This window comes from Amphibalanus amphitrite, unplaced genomic scaffold (assembly GCF_019059575.1).
Source record: "Amphibalanus amphitrite isolate SeventyFive unplaced genomic scaffold, NRLGWU_Aamphi_draft 000857F_arrow, whole genome shotgun sequence".
Classification (NCBI taxonomy): Eukaryota; Metazoa; Arthropoda; class Thecostraca; order Balanomorpha; family Balanidae; genus Amphibalanus; species Amphibalanus amphitrite.
The window spans coordinates 15,001-33,143 of NW_024882351.1; the positions used below are offsets into that span (position 1 = coordinate 15,001).

General features: G+C 46.8%; 1 protein-coding gene across 1 annotated transcript in view; it reads left to right on the forward strand.

Moving 5' to 3' along the window:
- Positions 1-230: 230 nt before the first annotated feature.
- The window catches only part of LOC122367204 (zwei Ig domain protein zig-8-like), a 55,839-nt gene continuing 37,926 nt past the window's right edge, over positions 231-18,143 (forward strand). The window contains exon 1 of the mRNA XM_043340105.1: positions 231-1,482. Coding sequence (XP_043196040.1) covers positions 1,401-1,482 — 82 coding nt within the window. The 5' untranslated portion in view covers positions 231-1,400. The remainder of the gene's footprint in view (positions 1,483-18,143) is intronic.

Sequence of the window (18,143 nt, forward strand, 5' to 3'; positions counted from 1 at the left end):
TACGAATCACGTGTCACTGCAGAGACATGAGCTCGGCTGCTCTGAGCAGCCATAGTCAGCCATGTTTCACACCAGTCCTTTCCCGTTTGCCCGTAGGTAGGCAGCCTGTGTACTAAATAGGGCCTTGGTAGGCAAAAGGCATAACGGAAAAGAATGTTTATTCAGCGATTAGTTTCCGTCGCCTGCCGCCAGGGGCGCTGAGGGTCGTCGGTGCGCCGCCGTCGGCCGGCGACGTCAAACGGTGGGTGACCGCGGCGGCGTCGGGTGTCCGCTCCTCGCGCAGCCGACGAGCCATGTCGGACGGTGCCCGCCCCGAGGGCTGATGCTCCGAGGGCTCCTGGACTGAGCGGTGGACAGCAAACGCCCCCGGAGAATGGCAGCGCCGCAGGAGAACGGATGAATGCCAGAAGACGAGGAGGAGAATTGGCGCGTCCGGCCGTGATCGGTATCGGTGAACTTGGAGTGATATAGTGACGGCTGGAGGTGACTTAGTGTCGTGACTGGTGAACTGGACAGCAGAAAAACGCCCGACTTCCGTGAGCTGTGGTGGGGGTAAATTGCGAGGGGAAGACGCACAATCTTTTACTGACTGAACTGAGGTCATTTCTCCAAGCGAGATTGTACCGTATCGTAGCCAATAGAAACCCGCGCAGTGAAGCTAGCCTGAGCGACACCCTAGAGTAAGTCATTTCCCACTCCACAGAATTACAGACAGCTGCGTAGGCACTTCATGTTTGGTTTGATGGGTGAATGTATGTCCTTTCACTATGTGGTAAGGGATTTCATCGTACAAGACTGAAACAGCAGTGTTAGCTATAACATACGTTGATTAGAAAACAATTGCGTGATATATTAGTGACGTTCAACTTCAACCCAAACTAAGAGACTACGGTGAACCGAGGGACACTGATAAAATTGTTGTGGCTATATGTGTTGCTGTTCAACTGTTGCACGAGATAAAACATCGTTTATCCTGTGCAAATAATTTACGTCGGTAGAAACGCTGTGTGAAACTCCTGAGCCGCTGAAAACCAAGAGTGACACAGGGTTGCCGCACTGTTGTGAAAAACAGTGAACTAGAGGAGCAACGGCGCGACTCTGGATAAACTAACCCTGTACTGAGCCGGACTGTTTACCAGAACAGTTTCCGACGTTTACTGAGTGCGCGTGTGTGTGAACTTGAGGCACAGCAAAGCGGTGACTGCTCAGTGACGGCAGAGGACCCGACTTAGCGCAGCAGTGACTCTGAGACACTGTCACCTCTCGGTAATCGCTCAGTGACTGCTCGGTGACGGCGCAGCAGTGACTCTGAGGACACTGTCACCTCTCAGTGATCGCTCAGTGACTGGCGGAGGACCCGACTGAGTGCAGCGGCGCAGGAACTGACACGCGGTGATGCCATGAAGCTGCCAGACATGGTGCCACTGCCGCCCCGACCCACCCTGCTCTTCGTCGTCTCCCTCAACCTCCTTCTACACAGAGGTGAGTCTCAAAACTTATACGATCAGATTGAAGTAAATATATTTTGCTGAGCTGCTTATGGGGCAAAAACTTATAATGACGGCTTTGAAACTTGAATCTTGCATTACAAAATGCGATCGATTGCTTTTTACCTTCACTTCAGACTTGAGTTAGCTCATGTAGTTATTGAATAAATATATGAGGATGAAGCTTGCAGTGTATCCTCAAAGAGAAGATGAACATTATGTGTTGCGTACCTGCCTTCCTGTGTAATGGGCTCCTTATTTCAAAAGAACCTTTCTCCAAACCTTTTATAGACATTAAGCCAAGTCACAAAGACGCAGAGCAGAAGTTCCAAAGAAACCATCAGCGAAGATGCAACGGAAATACTACAAACAGAAAATTTCCAATGCGCACAAACTTATGAGAATTGGTATCCTAATGGATAAAACAGCATTGAATAGAGCTTTATGCATCAACCGAATGTCCGCGAGAGATCTCAAAAGGCGATTTTAACATACATTAGCTGGCTTGTTGGCAAAAAGTTTGGAAATGGCTGATGGCTTTAAGTAAGTCTAAAAACACAAATGTGTTATTTTTATAAGTCCAGTGCATTACGGAAGATACGGCCAAGTTGAAGGCCTTTTCAACTTTGAGACGATTTTTTTTTTTTACAACATAATCTATTATGAAATAGTTCCGCCGGTCGTCCACGTTTCTTCCTCTATCTGGTGCTTAATTGGCATGAACAATGTGCATAACATGATCATTTTACATCAAATAAGAAAATAAGCTAAATAAATTTACGACTGACGAAGCAGCCGGTAACGTTATTGGCATTTATTAGGAAATGTAATGAGAGCAGAGAAATAATGAGTAGCTGTGTTTCGGTTCTGTCGTGATGAAAATCTGCTGCAATGCTGAATGACGCACTCCTATGATCAACCTGATTTTGTTACTGATGCTAGGAATGTAACTGAGTGGATTGCGCTTTTCACCATCACAATTTAGTTTTTCATTCGTCAGCGACACTGATTGCTGGAGGGTAGACACAGGGTAGGTACGGCCCTCCAGCAAAAGAGTGGTTGGTTAGCCTATGTGCTTTTGGTGTAATAACTTTAAATGACAGAGACACTCCTGCAAAATGACTCAATAGAAATGAGAAGAGGGTTTGTGCACACATTTCGGCAGTGGTTTTCAACAGCCATTAGATGTATTCATCAATGCAGATAGATTATTGTGATGTTGGCAACCACCCACTCAATACCTGGAGGGCCGTAGATCTGATAGCATTTCTAAAAGTTCAGGTGTGTTTTTGTTATACACTGCAGTGTCACTGAGTGACCCTGGTCCCTGGATGTGATACAGATTACAGCGGGAATATAAGTTTTTACTGAGCACATAACTGCTCCATAGAATCCGTTGGGTGCCAGTGTTCGGATATGATATTTGTGTTGCATCTTAGTACCTACCGCGCAGCTTCTGTGAGGGATTATGAACTAAAGGCTAACCTGCCTGGCTGCCATGTAGTGCGGTACAGCATACGTATTCAGGCGGCCCTCCTTGCGCGGCGCTATGTGAAACACAGCTAGGGACAGCCGCGTTCGATTTGGATACAGTGGATGAGGATGAGGAATGAAACGGAGAGGGACAATACGAAGCTCTAGTTTCGTGTTTGAGATATTTCCAGTGCCGGGAATATCTCATTTACTTGTCAGTCAGGTCTGACAAATCCCATCGCGCTCATTTCGCTGAGAATGACACCGGCGAGCCACCGTGTGACAGCTCTGACACAGAGCCTGTATCTGACACCCGCCCCGTGTCAGTGTCGGAAACATCCGCCAGGCGCAGTTCTCGGAACAAGCCCTGAAAAATCCCACAATGACAGCGTGCTCTACGCACCGAGAGGACTAGAGCTTTCCGATAAAATGAGAGCGTGTGGCGTTGTGGAGTTGCTGGTACAAAAACCGTGTTGCGCGCGTTTCTGTCAAGGCTTTGCGTCTCCTGGTGAATGTCGTTGAGACATCGAAGCGATCGAGTGTTGTTCGCAGCGGGGTGGTAGGTAAATCGGCATGTTTCCATTGAACTTCGAAGAATTTCATAATTGGTCATAGATGGCCGACTAAAACCAATATAGAAAACCTAAAGCATATGCATAAAAAGACAGTAGCGGCGGAACACCTTCAATTAACCCTCGCCCGCACATGGGGGGGGGGGGGGTTGCCACCCCCTCAGGTAGTCTTTCTGCTCTGCACTCAACATTTTTAGAGATAGAAGGCTGATTTTTGGTATAGCTGCTCCTCTATTCTTTCTTGATGTCCACTGAAAATTTCAAGTTTCTGTGATTTTTGGTTTCGGAGATATGATCTTGTTTGTCAGGTCATGTCATGACCCAAATGGCCAATTCTCAACATCTTGCGTTTGCCATGGGCCTTGTGAGCTTTTGCCACCTTGATTTCGGCCTTTTTTGCCAGTCTTACCTCCCACCTATCATGGAACATGTTGTTCGACAATGTACAGGGGTCAAGGTCAGGGTCAAGGTCAACCTAGGTCATCTAAGATAATTGCGTTTTAGGCAAGCTGAATTTACTTTTTGTGAAGTTTTTTTGACTGCATTTTTGGTAAAAGCTTCTCAGATCATGATTTCATGTAATATGGACACAAAAACAATCGGTGCACACATCAGTATACACACAGACACCCACAGACATACAAACACATATAACTGACCTTGACCTAACTTGACCTGAAATGACCTCAGCAGCAAAAATCTGGTCGGGTATTGTGACAAAGAGGTTCTAGCTGGCTTGGCACCAGAAAACGGCATCGTCATCGGTATATGATAAGCAGCGCACTTGATATCCAACGGTGACCCAAAACAGCAACATTTTTTAGTTTGACCTGACCTGGAAGGTCAATGACTGACCTGAGAAGGTAAAATTGGGTATCATTGGATTCGTCTCTTCCCAAAGAATCTTTTTGGTCTTTATCGCTAAGCTCTATCTCCAACAGGAACGAAACGGCGCGGGGGGGGGTGGCAACCACCCCACCCCCCAATGTGCGTTCTAGGATGGGAAAATGGCATGTGCGGGCGAGGGTTAAGGGGGGCACTGCCGACTTTTGGTCCCATTCTTTCCATGAAACGCCCATTGGGCTAATGTTAAAATGCCAAAACCAAAGGGGGACACGGTGCCCCGGTGCCCTCCCCGTTCCGCCGCCTATGTAAAAAGACACAATTAACCCTGATTGGTTACCTACAGTATTCCAGGGATTCAGCACTAATTTATTAGGGTAAACAACACCCGACGTGAAAGCCCCTGGGACTAACCCTAGTGCTGTCTGATAACATATGACCTTGTTTATCATTTTTTCTTGTTACTAGCCCGGTAAGTCGAGCCTTCCCGGATAATTTGGCTCTTACCGTGACAGATTGAACCAGCCTGAAACAAAAAAGGAGACAAACATGTTGAAACTTTTATAAAAAAGGGACTTCTAAAAAGGCAAAATAAGAGAACTCTGGTCAATCGATAATTACTAAGTATGCCTCAATGGTAAAAATGCACCTCAGCCTAGTAGTTCGACAAGATGGGGCTAATTTATGTATAATCATATTATGCCAGGCAACTTTTGCATGTGCTGAAAACAGATAAACGTAGTACCCCTTTCCCCCACAACAATACCTACACCTATCTATACCCAGCTGATAATATAAATTGTTCCTAAGTCTACATATGCATTATGCTTGTAGGCTATTCATTGTGTTATTCACGCATAAGCATACCTGCCTCACTTTCTATAGTAAAGTAAATAAATGCTACATCTATGTACAGTCATGTTTGATCTGGCAGTATGTAGGTATCGCTGAAACACGCCATCTACTCATGCGCTATTTCACTTTGAATCCAAATTCCATTTTAAATCCATCAGTGAATTACGGTGCCGCGAGCGGCAGCAAAAGCGTCTATTATTAATTCATCCTCGATTTCCATCCAATGCTGCGATGGAATCAATGTCATTTAGGCACCGACGCACTCGTGCGTAAGAGATGTGTTTCTTATTCACCAAACGAGATATTCTGTAACTTGCGTTCAAATCGGTCAAATGGTTTCGCGGAAAGGTTTTTACAAGAGATGCATACGCATTATGCGAGTTTGAAGCAAAATTAGCTTAAAATCAGAACCACATTTGCCGACATGTCTCTAAAAGCACTGCTAAAGCCATGAGCACGAAATGGGCTTTGGCACAAAAAAAAACACTGGCATTGATTTTCAAGCTTTCATAGACCAAAACGCTGATGGCGTTCAATTGATCATCGCTGAGCCTATACCGCTGTTGAGCACGGGTTTCGCGTTCCGCCGTTTTGCGCTGCTAATATCCATTAGTTTGTCCCTGGCTCCGCACACGAGCACGGACGCTGTGTTGCTCTACTTGAGACTGCTGAAATTCCGACGTTGGCCACACTTCTGGCGGTCTTCAGTCGCTAGTGCCAACAGGACCTGTTTGCTGAGATAACAGCAGGTCAAATAGCGCCGCTTGGCCGACCGGCCGACTTTAGGCCGGCCAGTGCCAGTATTTACAGGGAAATAGATCCGGTCCGGTGGCCATTATATGATTGGAAACGTTATGATCGTCACGCGAGGTACGTTTTGTTGAACAAGAGTTTTCATGTTTGCTTGATTTCAGAATTTCTTATGATACGCTGACATTTTTTAGACATATATAGGTAAGTATCACGTGTGCGTTGTAAGCGATATAGGCATTTAAGTCATAATCTCATCCTAAACACAACAAGCGTTGACATGAAATCAATTTCCATCGCTGACATAGGCTGTTCTGGTGAATAGCGGTGTTGGCTCAGCACACATTCAGCGTCACCTTTATTCCACTAAAGCATTCATGGCGCTCTGAGCAGAGTGGCGACCACGGCTCGGCCGCTGTCAGTGCGTGTATGGCCTCCATAAAGGTCACACGTCGTGTACGGTGTCCTCACATCGACCGAGGTTCGACCGCGAACACCGGGCGGGGAGCAGAGCCGGGCGGGGAGCAGAGTCTTCACCGGGCGGAGTGAGGGCTCAGCACTGCCGGGCGGATACTCGGATAGCTGGGGATGAATGGTTCCCGTGCATAGTGCACATTCGGCAGCGGCGAGTCGCCTGAGTCGGGACGGTGGTCGGAGGCCGACAGCTGCTGGAACGGCTGCTGAGGGCAGCCGCTCGAGGCGGCGCTATCGATACAATTTGAACAAGAGCTGTCGCTCGATGCTGCGCTATCGAGGCAACTCGAGACAAGAGCTGCTGCTCAGAGCCAGACCGGCAGCTGATGGGCCGGGATGCAGCTGATACTCGCTGGCTGTCGGCCCAAATAACCAGCAGCAAGGAAAAATACTACCCCTAAATACCAATCGAGAAAACCCAACGACGCGGTTAATGTTGCAGTATAGAATACGAGTGTGCAATACAGTCCGGATCACGGCCAACAGTCGCCATGCCGAATAGCACTCTGCATGCATTAACTGCACAGCCGATCATTGAGCGACTGCAGAGCCTGATAAAGGGATGCACATTGCACAACAGGCTGCTTCCGACAGGGCTTGTTAAGAGCTGTTGAGAGCTGAGTAGCTTCATGTGGATGTGATAAAATAAACGCTGCAATAGTCTGTGACACTATATGGGGTCTCATATAAGGCTAGAAGGCCTCGCTGCATGTGAGAGAACCGGCGGCTGCCAAAGTCTGTGTGTCCATTCCCCCAGAACCTAGCTACTAGCTAGGAGGGAATTGAGACTATACCGGAGGCTCCCTGATCAGCGGTGCGCGGGTCTGTTATCGTCCGACTGGTAACCCCTCCCCCTCCCCCCTCCCAGTCTCCATTACCGGAGACCGGTGCGGCACACGGTAATGGCCCGCTGTATCACGACTCACTCGGCAGCCACCGAAAGTGTTCCTTTCATTTATTAATTCTGACCGCAACGGACGGGGGTAATTTTGCCTGCTGGTTACCGGTGGTGACCAATTCCCGCTCCACCGGGACCAAGAGAGGTTAACCGAGCTTCACATCGGCCTGCGTGATTCCTTCAGCGCATCAGCTAGTCAAACAAAACTAAACGCGAGAAAGCTGAGCATGCTAAATAAATGGGCTTGTGCTATCGATTAAATTTGAATATCTCGCAAACTATCCCATTTAAAGTGAAATACTGGTGTGGATTCCGTATTCCTTGCACGCACACAGAGACGCATATCGATCTGAGGGGGAAGTAGCTTAGGAATGTACGATAGACATTCATATCGAAAACATTCAGACATTTTCACGGTTTTCTTGCGACACATGAGAGCCATTACTTTTCACCTGGAATGTATCCTTATTCCTTCATTATTGAAGGCGCTGACAATGTTCCTGTCAGCCTGTCATCGTACAACTGTCTGACCTTCACCTTAATTAATACCTTATTTGATTGAGATACATGCGTGAAATCACGCGCTCTTTTGCTAATTAAGATGAAAGATAAGTTCTATAACAGGGCTAAATATTAAACAAGCCTTCTATTTACGTTTTACATAGAAAAATAAACTTTATTTCAGCGTTGAAATATGCTGGACACTTTCGTCTTCCATCATCCCAGCACTCCCCACTGCCAAATCATTCAGAGCATCTCTGACAAATGTGGACAGCCGGATGCCACCAGAGCCCCTGCATCGACAGCCGAGGGGGCGGGCCGGACCTCTGACAGCAGTGTCGGGGGCGGGGCGCACGTCACCGAGGGGGCGTGGCCTTCTGACCAGTGGCGGCGCCACGAATTTTCGCCAGTGGGGGCAAGATTGAGGTGACCCGACTGTTGTATGATACGCCGATCTGCAAAATCCATGAGCATTGAGCACCTTGCCCCTAGATGTTGCTATTCAAAACTATTATGGTTTCAGGTTTCATGCATACGTATTGAGCTGAACCATTAACCCTCGCGGGCCCGCGCGGAAGAGAGGGGGGGGGGGCGTTTTTCGCCTCCCCCTGGCGAATATTTGCGATACCTCACGAACGCTTAGGGATAGAAAGCCAAAATTTGCTGTACCTTATCACCCATTAATTTAACATTTTTTGAAGCAAAAAATTGGACATAGTCTCCTTGATAACGTCTCAGGGCCGATTTCTCTAGGCAAACTTCGGCGCCACAGACGTGAACTTCAACCACCTGCCAAAAATAGAGTTTTAGAGATAAGGACAAATTACGAGCGTTGTTGTGTAGCATTTGACCGAGAAAAAAAAATACTTAAGTAACTTTGGTGACCTGAGGTCAGAGATCAGGTCAACGACCCCGAGCTGGGACTTTAGTTTTTTCGCAAATAACTTCAACAAAAATGATGGTCCTAGAGCTACGGCAGTGGTATCTTCGCATTCGTCTCGTCGAGTCGCGTCGAATGACATATACATTGTTTTGAAAAGGTCAAGTTTTATGTTGACCTCATGTGACCTCGAATGACCTTTGGTTGACTTTGACACATGAAAGGTCGTTTGTGATTATTTCGTAGTCGCTGATCATGATTCTGGCATCCATTTTGCTCTAAGCGTAAGCATTCGTTTAGAGCCTCAGGATGGCAAAACGTGTCTTAATATAGGTATTATGCCTGACTTGAATAAGTGAAAGAGAAAAAGTATGAGAAAATGTGCAAAGTTTGTGGCCAATTTTGAGCATGACCGTGACCTTGAATTTGAATGTTATGCACATCATGGGAATTCCCGACTCTCGTCTTTCGTTTAACATCTGCATTTTAGCCGGTTTTATGAACCATGCCGTCCTCTGGAACACGTACTTTGAGACCACTATACAAAAGTGCCGGTTTTTGCCTTTGACATTGACTTCTGGCCTTAAAAATTTACCTGAGGTCAAAAGGTTTAGGGGCTTTAAGAATCTTCTCGTAGATATCTTTCATTTGGTACCATTTTTGTTTACGTAGCTGCCTTATTTACGGAGTTAGACAGGTGGGGGGAGGGGGGCTACCCCCGGGCTGCGGTGGTTGGGATTACCCCCGGGCCCGGCCGGGTTAAAAGATCGCGAGCAAATAAAACTATAAAACTAGAATGCGAGACACAAACCTGTGAAAACGTTATGTTGTTCGTTGAGATGTAAAATGGTGTATTCCTCCAAACAATAGTTAGTAGGTACCTAGTTCTCTTTTTTTCCCGTAGTACGTATGTATATGTGCGATTCTCTCACACACGATTGATACCAGAATAAGCTCCATTAGGGCGACCCACACACATTTCCAGATAACCCGGATATACATACCCATCACATTTTGTCATACCTTCCTGAGCTCAGTCTCAGTCTAAGGTTTCCCAAAAGATCTCTTCTCTGGCCGACTTTTGACAAGCTGCCTCTCAACCTCCTCGAGGTCAAGCTCGAGGGCAGCCTTCTGATGCAAATGAAAAAGAGTAGAAGAATGAGTGGGAGTAGGAGATATGCGACAGACGGTCCGAGAACGAACGTTTTGCTGATGCACTTGATACGGGGACGGTCAAAAACAGGCGTACTATTATGTTATTAACCGCCTATCATGAATGTTGCACCGGTCTTCTGTTCCCTTTTCAACATCAGCCAAATTTTGTGGGGGCAAAAACATAGTCTTGCCCCCACGGCCTCCTGCCAGTGGGGGCAGTCTGCCCCCACTGCCCCCACGGTGGCGCCGCCCTTGCTTCTGACGTCCGCCGGCAGCCGCACAGCGTGGGCACTGCGCTGAAAAATACACCGATCGGGTCACCTGATACTGGTGTGTGATTATGAGCCGGTGTTGTCTGGATCGGTATAATTCGCCTATCAATTCCATTCTGCCAATGTGTGGCGCGTTACGACGCACCTGATATGCTATGGTAAACCGGTCAAGTCCGGTGTAATCCGGGCCCTGTTCATGAAGTCTGCGGCCGCTGCGGCCGGCCGCAGGTTCTAAGCCCCGCCCATTTTTGAAACGTCATCACTCACTCGGCCGCAGCAGCGTTCCATGAACAGCGTCTGCTGCCGAAATAGTTTCCGACAATTGTTTACAACTGAAGCACACCGCTAGATAATTTGTTTACAAAATCGTCTCCATGACAACACGGCTTGCGCCTATTTGACTTCAGTGCGCCAAGTTCAGTGCAATTAGTTTTCTTGCGGCTCGGCGGTCGCTGGATTGCGGCCGCAGAGATCGCAGCGGCCGCAGCAAGGTGACGTCATACATTCGTCATACTACATGAGCCCCGCCCCTTTTCGTGACGCAACAACCCGGCTGACCGCAGCGACCGCAGCGGCCGCAGCGACCGCCGGGGTTCATGAACAGGGCCCCGATGTGTAGGTCGGTCCTTTGCAGCCAAAGGCCAGTTCAATACCGGCCGCAGAGATGTCGCGCTCTATTTCATACGCTGTCAGGGCCACCCGTGCGGCTGTGATGGAGACGGTCTGCCCGTCTGTGATCGGACCGTATCCCCGATCAAAGCGCTGCCATGTACAGACCGCTTCCCGAGACGAGATCAGACCGCGGAGCGCTGCCTCTCCGGGCTGTCTATGACGGCAATGACGGCCGAAATGTCTTTGAATGCCCGCGGATGACTGCGCCGTACACACAGCGAATAAACGCCGCCGGCCGACCATCGCGGGGATAGCCTGAAAACGACCTCCAAACGAGGCACTCTGGTGTCACAAATGACTCCGCTAAGGTATGCCGGCAAACGGATGGTTCTGTTTTCCGCCTGGACGTAGAGCACATGCCAACTCTTTATCTCTCTCCGGAGCATCTCAGATAATTGCAAAAGTAGCCATATCTCTCCGGTCAGATAAGCGGCGATAATAAAAACAGCCGGTAACAGCCGGCGTCTCACAATGGAAAAAACACCCATCCCTCTCCGGCCCAGCAGCAATTGTTTTATCAATTTGGCGCCGGGCCGGAGAGTTGGGACGTATTCGGAGCTCAACTCGAGCGGTGGAGCCGCATTTCAATCTCATCTATTGATTGGCCGTCGAATAGCTGGTTTTTATTGGCGAAATAACTTCATATTATGGTTCAGAACGCCAGCACGGCTTTCCAGTAACGGCCATTTACTGTTACGACAATGATTTTCTCCATAAAAGAAATGTCATACATATGCCGGCGGGGTCATTGATTTCGTTTGAAAAAAAATGTGTGCAGGACTCTTGCTTTGACGTAAATGCTTTGCTACACCCGGTGTTTATAAAAAAGTAATTTGGGACGCCGAAATTTAGCAGATTTATAAGAATGTCGGTAAGTTTTCATTGTCGCTGGTAATGACACCGAATTATAAACGGTTGCCTGTAAAGCGCATAATCTAATAAAGCTAGTCGCATTCCACTGAACACGCTTCTTGTAGCATACGATTCAACACAACAAGTAAACCAAAACCATTTGTTAAAGGTAGTGTGCCAGCTTTCTTGGACCGTATGGAGTTAATGGCCCAGATAAGGAGAACCGGATTTTTAGAACTTATCCATACCTTCAAAACTCATGGAAACGTCTTAAATTCTTCAAATTTTGAGTACCCCAGTGCGAAATTCGCCCCGACGGGTTGTCGGTCGTACCCCAACCACATTTCACACCACTATGAACAATAAATGCACACACTGAAATCGCTATTACCGATATGCTCATCCAATCAAGTTTCGATAAACCCGTTCATCATCATCTCCTGCGGTTTCGAACACGCCTGTTAGGTGGCTTCTGATGCTCGTCGAGGTCGGAATTTCCAAATACGCGTGGTGCGTCGGGCCGCGCGCTCTGACTTCGGCCAAGAAAAATGCGTCAGCTGATCATTGTCATTTCTGCCACTTGCGTGTGGTGAAATGGGGTCATAACTTATAAGACGGCTTTTTCATATCAATTATTTTACATAAAATCATATTTAAAACCATAAATAATGTTTGACAGCCAAATAAAAGAAAAAATACAATACGGGCTTACAGTTTAAGGCTCGACATTGTGTTGTCTACGATTAGACAGCTGATAACTCATTCCCGTACGTCGTATGGTCGTAACACTATAATGACCTTTGCTTATTGTCACAAGTGCGCCGCATTCGCGATTGTTGCCCGACGCCTGTTTGCAGGTGAGCCCACTACAGTTGTTATACATATCTAAAAACCGAAAAACTTTTAGGCGAAAAAGGCACTATTCCAGGCCCATTTTTGATTTTTTTTTGCGATATTAGGTAAAAACAGAAGCTTCTTATCCTAGGAAAAATAAAATGGGAAATCTTTCAAAGGTGGCACACTACCTTTAACCCGCGCCCGGCTGGGGGTCCTGGATTTCCACGCCCTGCTGGGGGGGGGGGGTGTTTGAACACCCCCCCCTTGTAACTCGGCTCCTGGGCCACGTAGCGATACGCGGAAGGCGGCGTTCGAAAGAGCGTAAAAAATAATGACGAAATCACTTCGGTCAATTTTTTGGTCAGGTCAAAGGTCAGGTCACCAGAGGTCATTGAAGGCAAAATTTCGCCGATTTCCAGGTCGAATGTCGAAAATTTCCAAGAAGCCAACGCATAACTCGGGAACCAATAGAGCTACAGCGCCGCGGAAAAGCGCATTCGATAGCCCTATTAACGCCCTTTCTGAGTAATTTTCTCAGATTTGACCTAACGTCAACGGTTTTGCCTGCAGGGGGCAAAAACTGCAAAAATAGCCGATTTTTTCGAAAACAGTTTTTCTGCAATAACTTTTGACCCAAGCCTTGTACGAGCTTACTTTTACCGGCATCGTGTTCCTCTCGTCAAGACGCATCGAATGAACTATAACTTGACCTTGAAAGGTCAACTTGAAAATTTGACCTCAGGTCAAGGTCATGACCTGACCGGAAAGGGTCATGTTGCATATCAGTCGATCCGTATCGTCGAGCTGAACACATCTAAGGCGTTTTCATCGCTCTAGCATGCCTCTATCAAAAGTTATTTGCGAAAAACTGATAGATACCATTCGTGACCTAAGATGACCTCAGGGCATAAACAAGGGTCACGGACACCATTTTCAAGTTCAGTGTGTCTAAACCACTTGTAATTCGGTGTTTGGGAGTGTTTATAATGTCTTTCATCCAAAAGAGGCGCATTTCAATTTTCTCCCATTGACTTATAATGGGGAGGTCGCAAAATTGACTTGACCTTAGGTCATCGATATCAAAATTCTGAGATATACATTTTGTACATGCTATTGCTCTTAGCAATCGCTGAAAGTTTCAAAGTGATCGGTCACTCGGTGTAGCTATGACAGACATTGAAAGTTTTTATGAGGTGAGGTCACTTCAAGTGACCTGGTGACCTGACCTTGAATGACCTTGGTCTGAAATTTTCACAACATGTGTAGAATTGATGTGTGATAAGGTATACCAAAAACGGCGGCGCTCCGCGCCGCCGTTTTTGAGATATTCGCGAAAAACCACAAGGGGGGTGTTCAAACACCCCCCCCAGCAGGGCGCGGGTTAAAGATTTGGATTATTATCACCCACGAATGTAAGTAGCCTTCTGAATGAGATGAGTTGACAAAACAACTCACCACCAACCACTGTCAATGGCCTCTCAATGTCCGTCAACTGGTGGCCACACATCCACATGTACCCGCTGTCTCTTTCTGGTGGACGCTTTTGCAGACGCCACATTTACCAGTGTCTCCGCAGAGCCCTTTCTATCCGGGAGACCAGTCTGGCATAAAATCCCCCGCGGCACAGCCGGCCGGCCAGGGAGGCTGCAGCCGGCCTACAGGCTGTCGTTAAAACTAATGGCATTCCGCGAACAGCCTGCCCGGATACATATCCACAGTGGCCTTATCAATGTAAAATCAATGACGTAGTAACGCTTAATGATTAGTAACAGCAATCGAAGCATGAAAATTGCTATCAATTTAAGGTTTCCAAGTCGTTTCCATCATTTGACCAACAGAAGGCATTTTGAAAATGAATCTCAAACTTTTTTTGTACGACTAGTTAGATATCACAGATCCAAACCGATGCTTGTGTGTCATCCCTTTGTTGACCGCGGTGCGTCATCAGACTTCAGCCTATACCTGAGTTAGGCAGCAGACGGCACCGTCTCTGTGGCAGGACTACTCGGTTACAGACGGCAGGTAGACAGGACACGCTCAGAGGCTAGGGTCACCCAGATATACAGAAGACGGGACCCTGTTAAAGAGGGGGAAGGAGGAGGTCGGTTAGAGACGGCAGGTAGACAGGACACTGTCAGAGGTCAGGGTCACTGATCACTCAGCGATACAGCGGACGGAAACCTCTCAGTGAGGGGGAGGGGTCGGTTAGAGACAGCGGTCAGCGCTGCTCGGTCGGAGACAGGGACCGGACCCTGAAGCCGCCGCTCAGAGCCGGGGACGGCCGCGTCGCCTCCGTTCATTAGCCCGAGTGGAGGTTGACGAGCCGTCATGGGACGCTCAAACCGTGTTCTCCGAGTGGACGACCGGTGACCGGACTCTTCCTCATTGGTCGCCGCTCCGGGTGTCCCCCAGCCGCTGTTTAGTCCCCCCCCCCTCCTCCCCTGTCCGGTGTCCAACCATCCCCGGTCGCTGTTCTGGGCTCGCTGGGAGTCCAGATTGATCCTGGATATCGGCCATGTGGTATGTGGGGCATTCCAAGTCAAGTGGGACAAAAAATGATCATTTTGAACCTCACCTCCTCCGATTTTTGCGAAACTTTGTGAAACTACTCATCTATATGTGAAAAGAATGGAGACATATTTTTGTCAAGATATGACGTCACGTTTCCGAGATACACGTCATCAAACATTGACTTAGGCAAGGCACATTATCATCTTTAGAGCGTCATAACCATTGAAGTTTTAGACATATCACCACGAGACAAAGTGTTAAATGGAGGGAATAGGTCAGGCTTTAATTTGAGGATAACAATATTGACGTAATTAACTAATTAGTGAACTTAATTAAAATTCAAAAAATAAATTTTGATTTTCTGAAAAATGGGTACCCTTCGATTTTGCTGATTTTTACATATTTTATTCTCCTATAAATTAGCTACATCATATAAAAAATCCAGAATGGGCCGACGTCTACGTAACTGTCTTTTGGGCTTCGGAATGTCTGGCACTCGCGTGTTTCGTTTTAGCAACCAAGGAGAGGCGCTACCCGGAGATGCTTCTTTCTACCCCAAACCAAAGCAAACCCAACCTGACCTGACGTGACCTGACCTAATCTAACACGCGTAAATATGTACAGCCCTCACGGCAGTTGCCGACTGGCCAAATGCTACCTAGATACGAACATTAGCCCTCACGACAGTTGCCGGCTGGCCAGATGCTACTTAAAAAACAAATGCGTGTTTAACACTTCAGGCTGACCCGCTGCGAGCCAGCGACCTTTAGATTTCGAGGTGGGTACACTCGGCACACTTACTACTAAGCCACGAAGATAGCTGGTCATCGTAAGCCAGTTTTTAATGATGAAATTGGGCATTCTCCGGGCAGCGCCTCTCTTTGGTTGCAAAAGGAAAATACGCCTGACTCTCCCAGCGCTAGGGGAGAAAAGCCCGGTTTAGCCAAAAAAGGTATTAAAAAAAAAAACGGAATTTGAATTGTAGGCGGGGAACTTTATCGTGTGCCAATTTCATGGTCCTAGATCAATATATTCAAGATCAAATGAGGTTAAACGTGATCAAATTTGCTATAGTGACTATTCCGCGTTTATACGCCCATAGCTCTAAGAGATACTGGCCGATTTTCCTATTTCTTCCTTTATACGACATTTGTAGTGTTATGAGAATCTCTAGTTAATCTTACCATAAATTTGGCAGTTAGTGGCTTGCTAAGAATAAGATGTCGCCGGCAGAGGCGGGGATCGGCCGACGCGGGAAACGTCATAGTCACATATCGTGTTTGCACCCTAATAATTTATTTTTACCACCTGATTTTCGTATTTATTTGAACATTAGATTGCCTGTACATTTTTAAGCCTTCACACAAAATTTGACACGAATCGATCATAATCAGCGGTAAGAAGCGCGGTGCAAAGATGGAACCGTCCCGCGCCGGCACAGTCTACCATTCAGGCGGCAAAGGCCGGCACCGGCCGCCGAGCCGCTCCGACAGGAATGTTTAACTTTACACCGCTATTACTAGAAAAGTTGTGGACCGATTTACCTATTTCTTGCACGGGAGGATTTGCAATTCGATTCTGGACAGATACTGAAAGTTTAACGTTAATATAATAATTATGTCGTGAGTTATTGGCGATAAACTGGTGGGGTTAGCGAAATCGGCCCCTTCCACCGCCCGTGCTACGTTGCACTACTTGTTGCTATATCATCCAAAGTTATCGTTGGCCCACTCTAATTTTCTCAGCACCTGTGCCTTACGTGTAGTGGAAGACAATATCTAAATTTGAGCAAAATCGAAGGGTACCCATTTTTCACAAATTACATTTTCAGAAATAAATTCAAAATAAAATAAATTCATAATCACCGAAAAATGTAAAAATCGTCAAATTTTCTAGCATAACTCCTTATTTACACGTTTCAGTTTGTTTGAAATTAATAACTTCAAAAATGTTGAAGCTATAGAACTTTCAAGATTGCAATACACGTCCAATTCTGCTCATAAAGCAGAAGTTTAGCGACTTGTATCTCTGTAGCCCGAGGGCATATGACAAAATCCTTTCACTCTCAGAGGTTTCACCCAATAGCCAATAAGTATACCAAGTTTGAACAAAATCGCAGAGGTGGCCGATTTTGGCTGTCCCGGTTGACATGGAATGCCCCATGTGCCACACTGTCTTTCCGGAATTGGCACGAAAATGTCAGTATGCAAGTCTAAATGGATGTGTGCATGTCGATTTTGCATTCGAAACCAATAAAGCATCGGCCTGAGCAGGGGCGTCGTTTTGTATAGGCCTGGGAGTGCCCGAGCACTACCAATGTTCAGCTGAGCACTACCAATGTGTTGTTGAGCACTACCAACATTTTTCTTCACTTATTGAGAAAATTGCATTCAAACATGTCATACAAATAAAATGAATGAGGTTCTTATGTATAAAATCAACGATAGCAAGTAACTTCAATGGTAAGTGGTAACTATTGATGAAAATCTATAGACTTACTCCACAAGTAGATTGAATTTGAATTGGTTGACCAATTCAATCTTCTTGTAGCGTACCTAAGTCCATAAATTTCCATCAATACCTAGGTATCATTTTCACTTTCCACATCATGTCATTACGTCAAGTAATTTCAAGTTATGTGGTACCTACCTACCTACCTACCTACCAAGTTTCACAATAGTCAGGGGCGTCGTTTTGTATAGGCCTGGTAGGGCCCGAGCCTTACCAATGTTTATTTGGGCCCTACCAATGTTCGCTGAACCCTACCAATCTTTTGTCACTTATCAGTTGATAAAAAATCAAAATAAACAGATAAGCAAATATTAAATAAGCACATATGCAAGTACATAAATAAGGTTCTAGCCACAGTAGGTGCATGTAGCTGACAATGAGGTTTCACGTGTCTAGGACTCCGGTCCTTAATGGATTTTAAGAGGCTCGAAAACGCAATTGGTTATAGAGGTCCATAACTGCCTCTGAGTCCCGCATACCACGCGACCGCCCCTAATAGACCCCGATCCGTCTCCACACCAGCCGCTGGAGGCCCTACACCGACTTCGGAAGGTGCCGCGGTGCTCCAGAATAGGCCATAGGTATATTGATTTGAGTGGG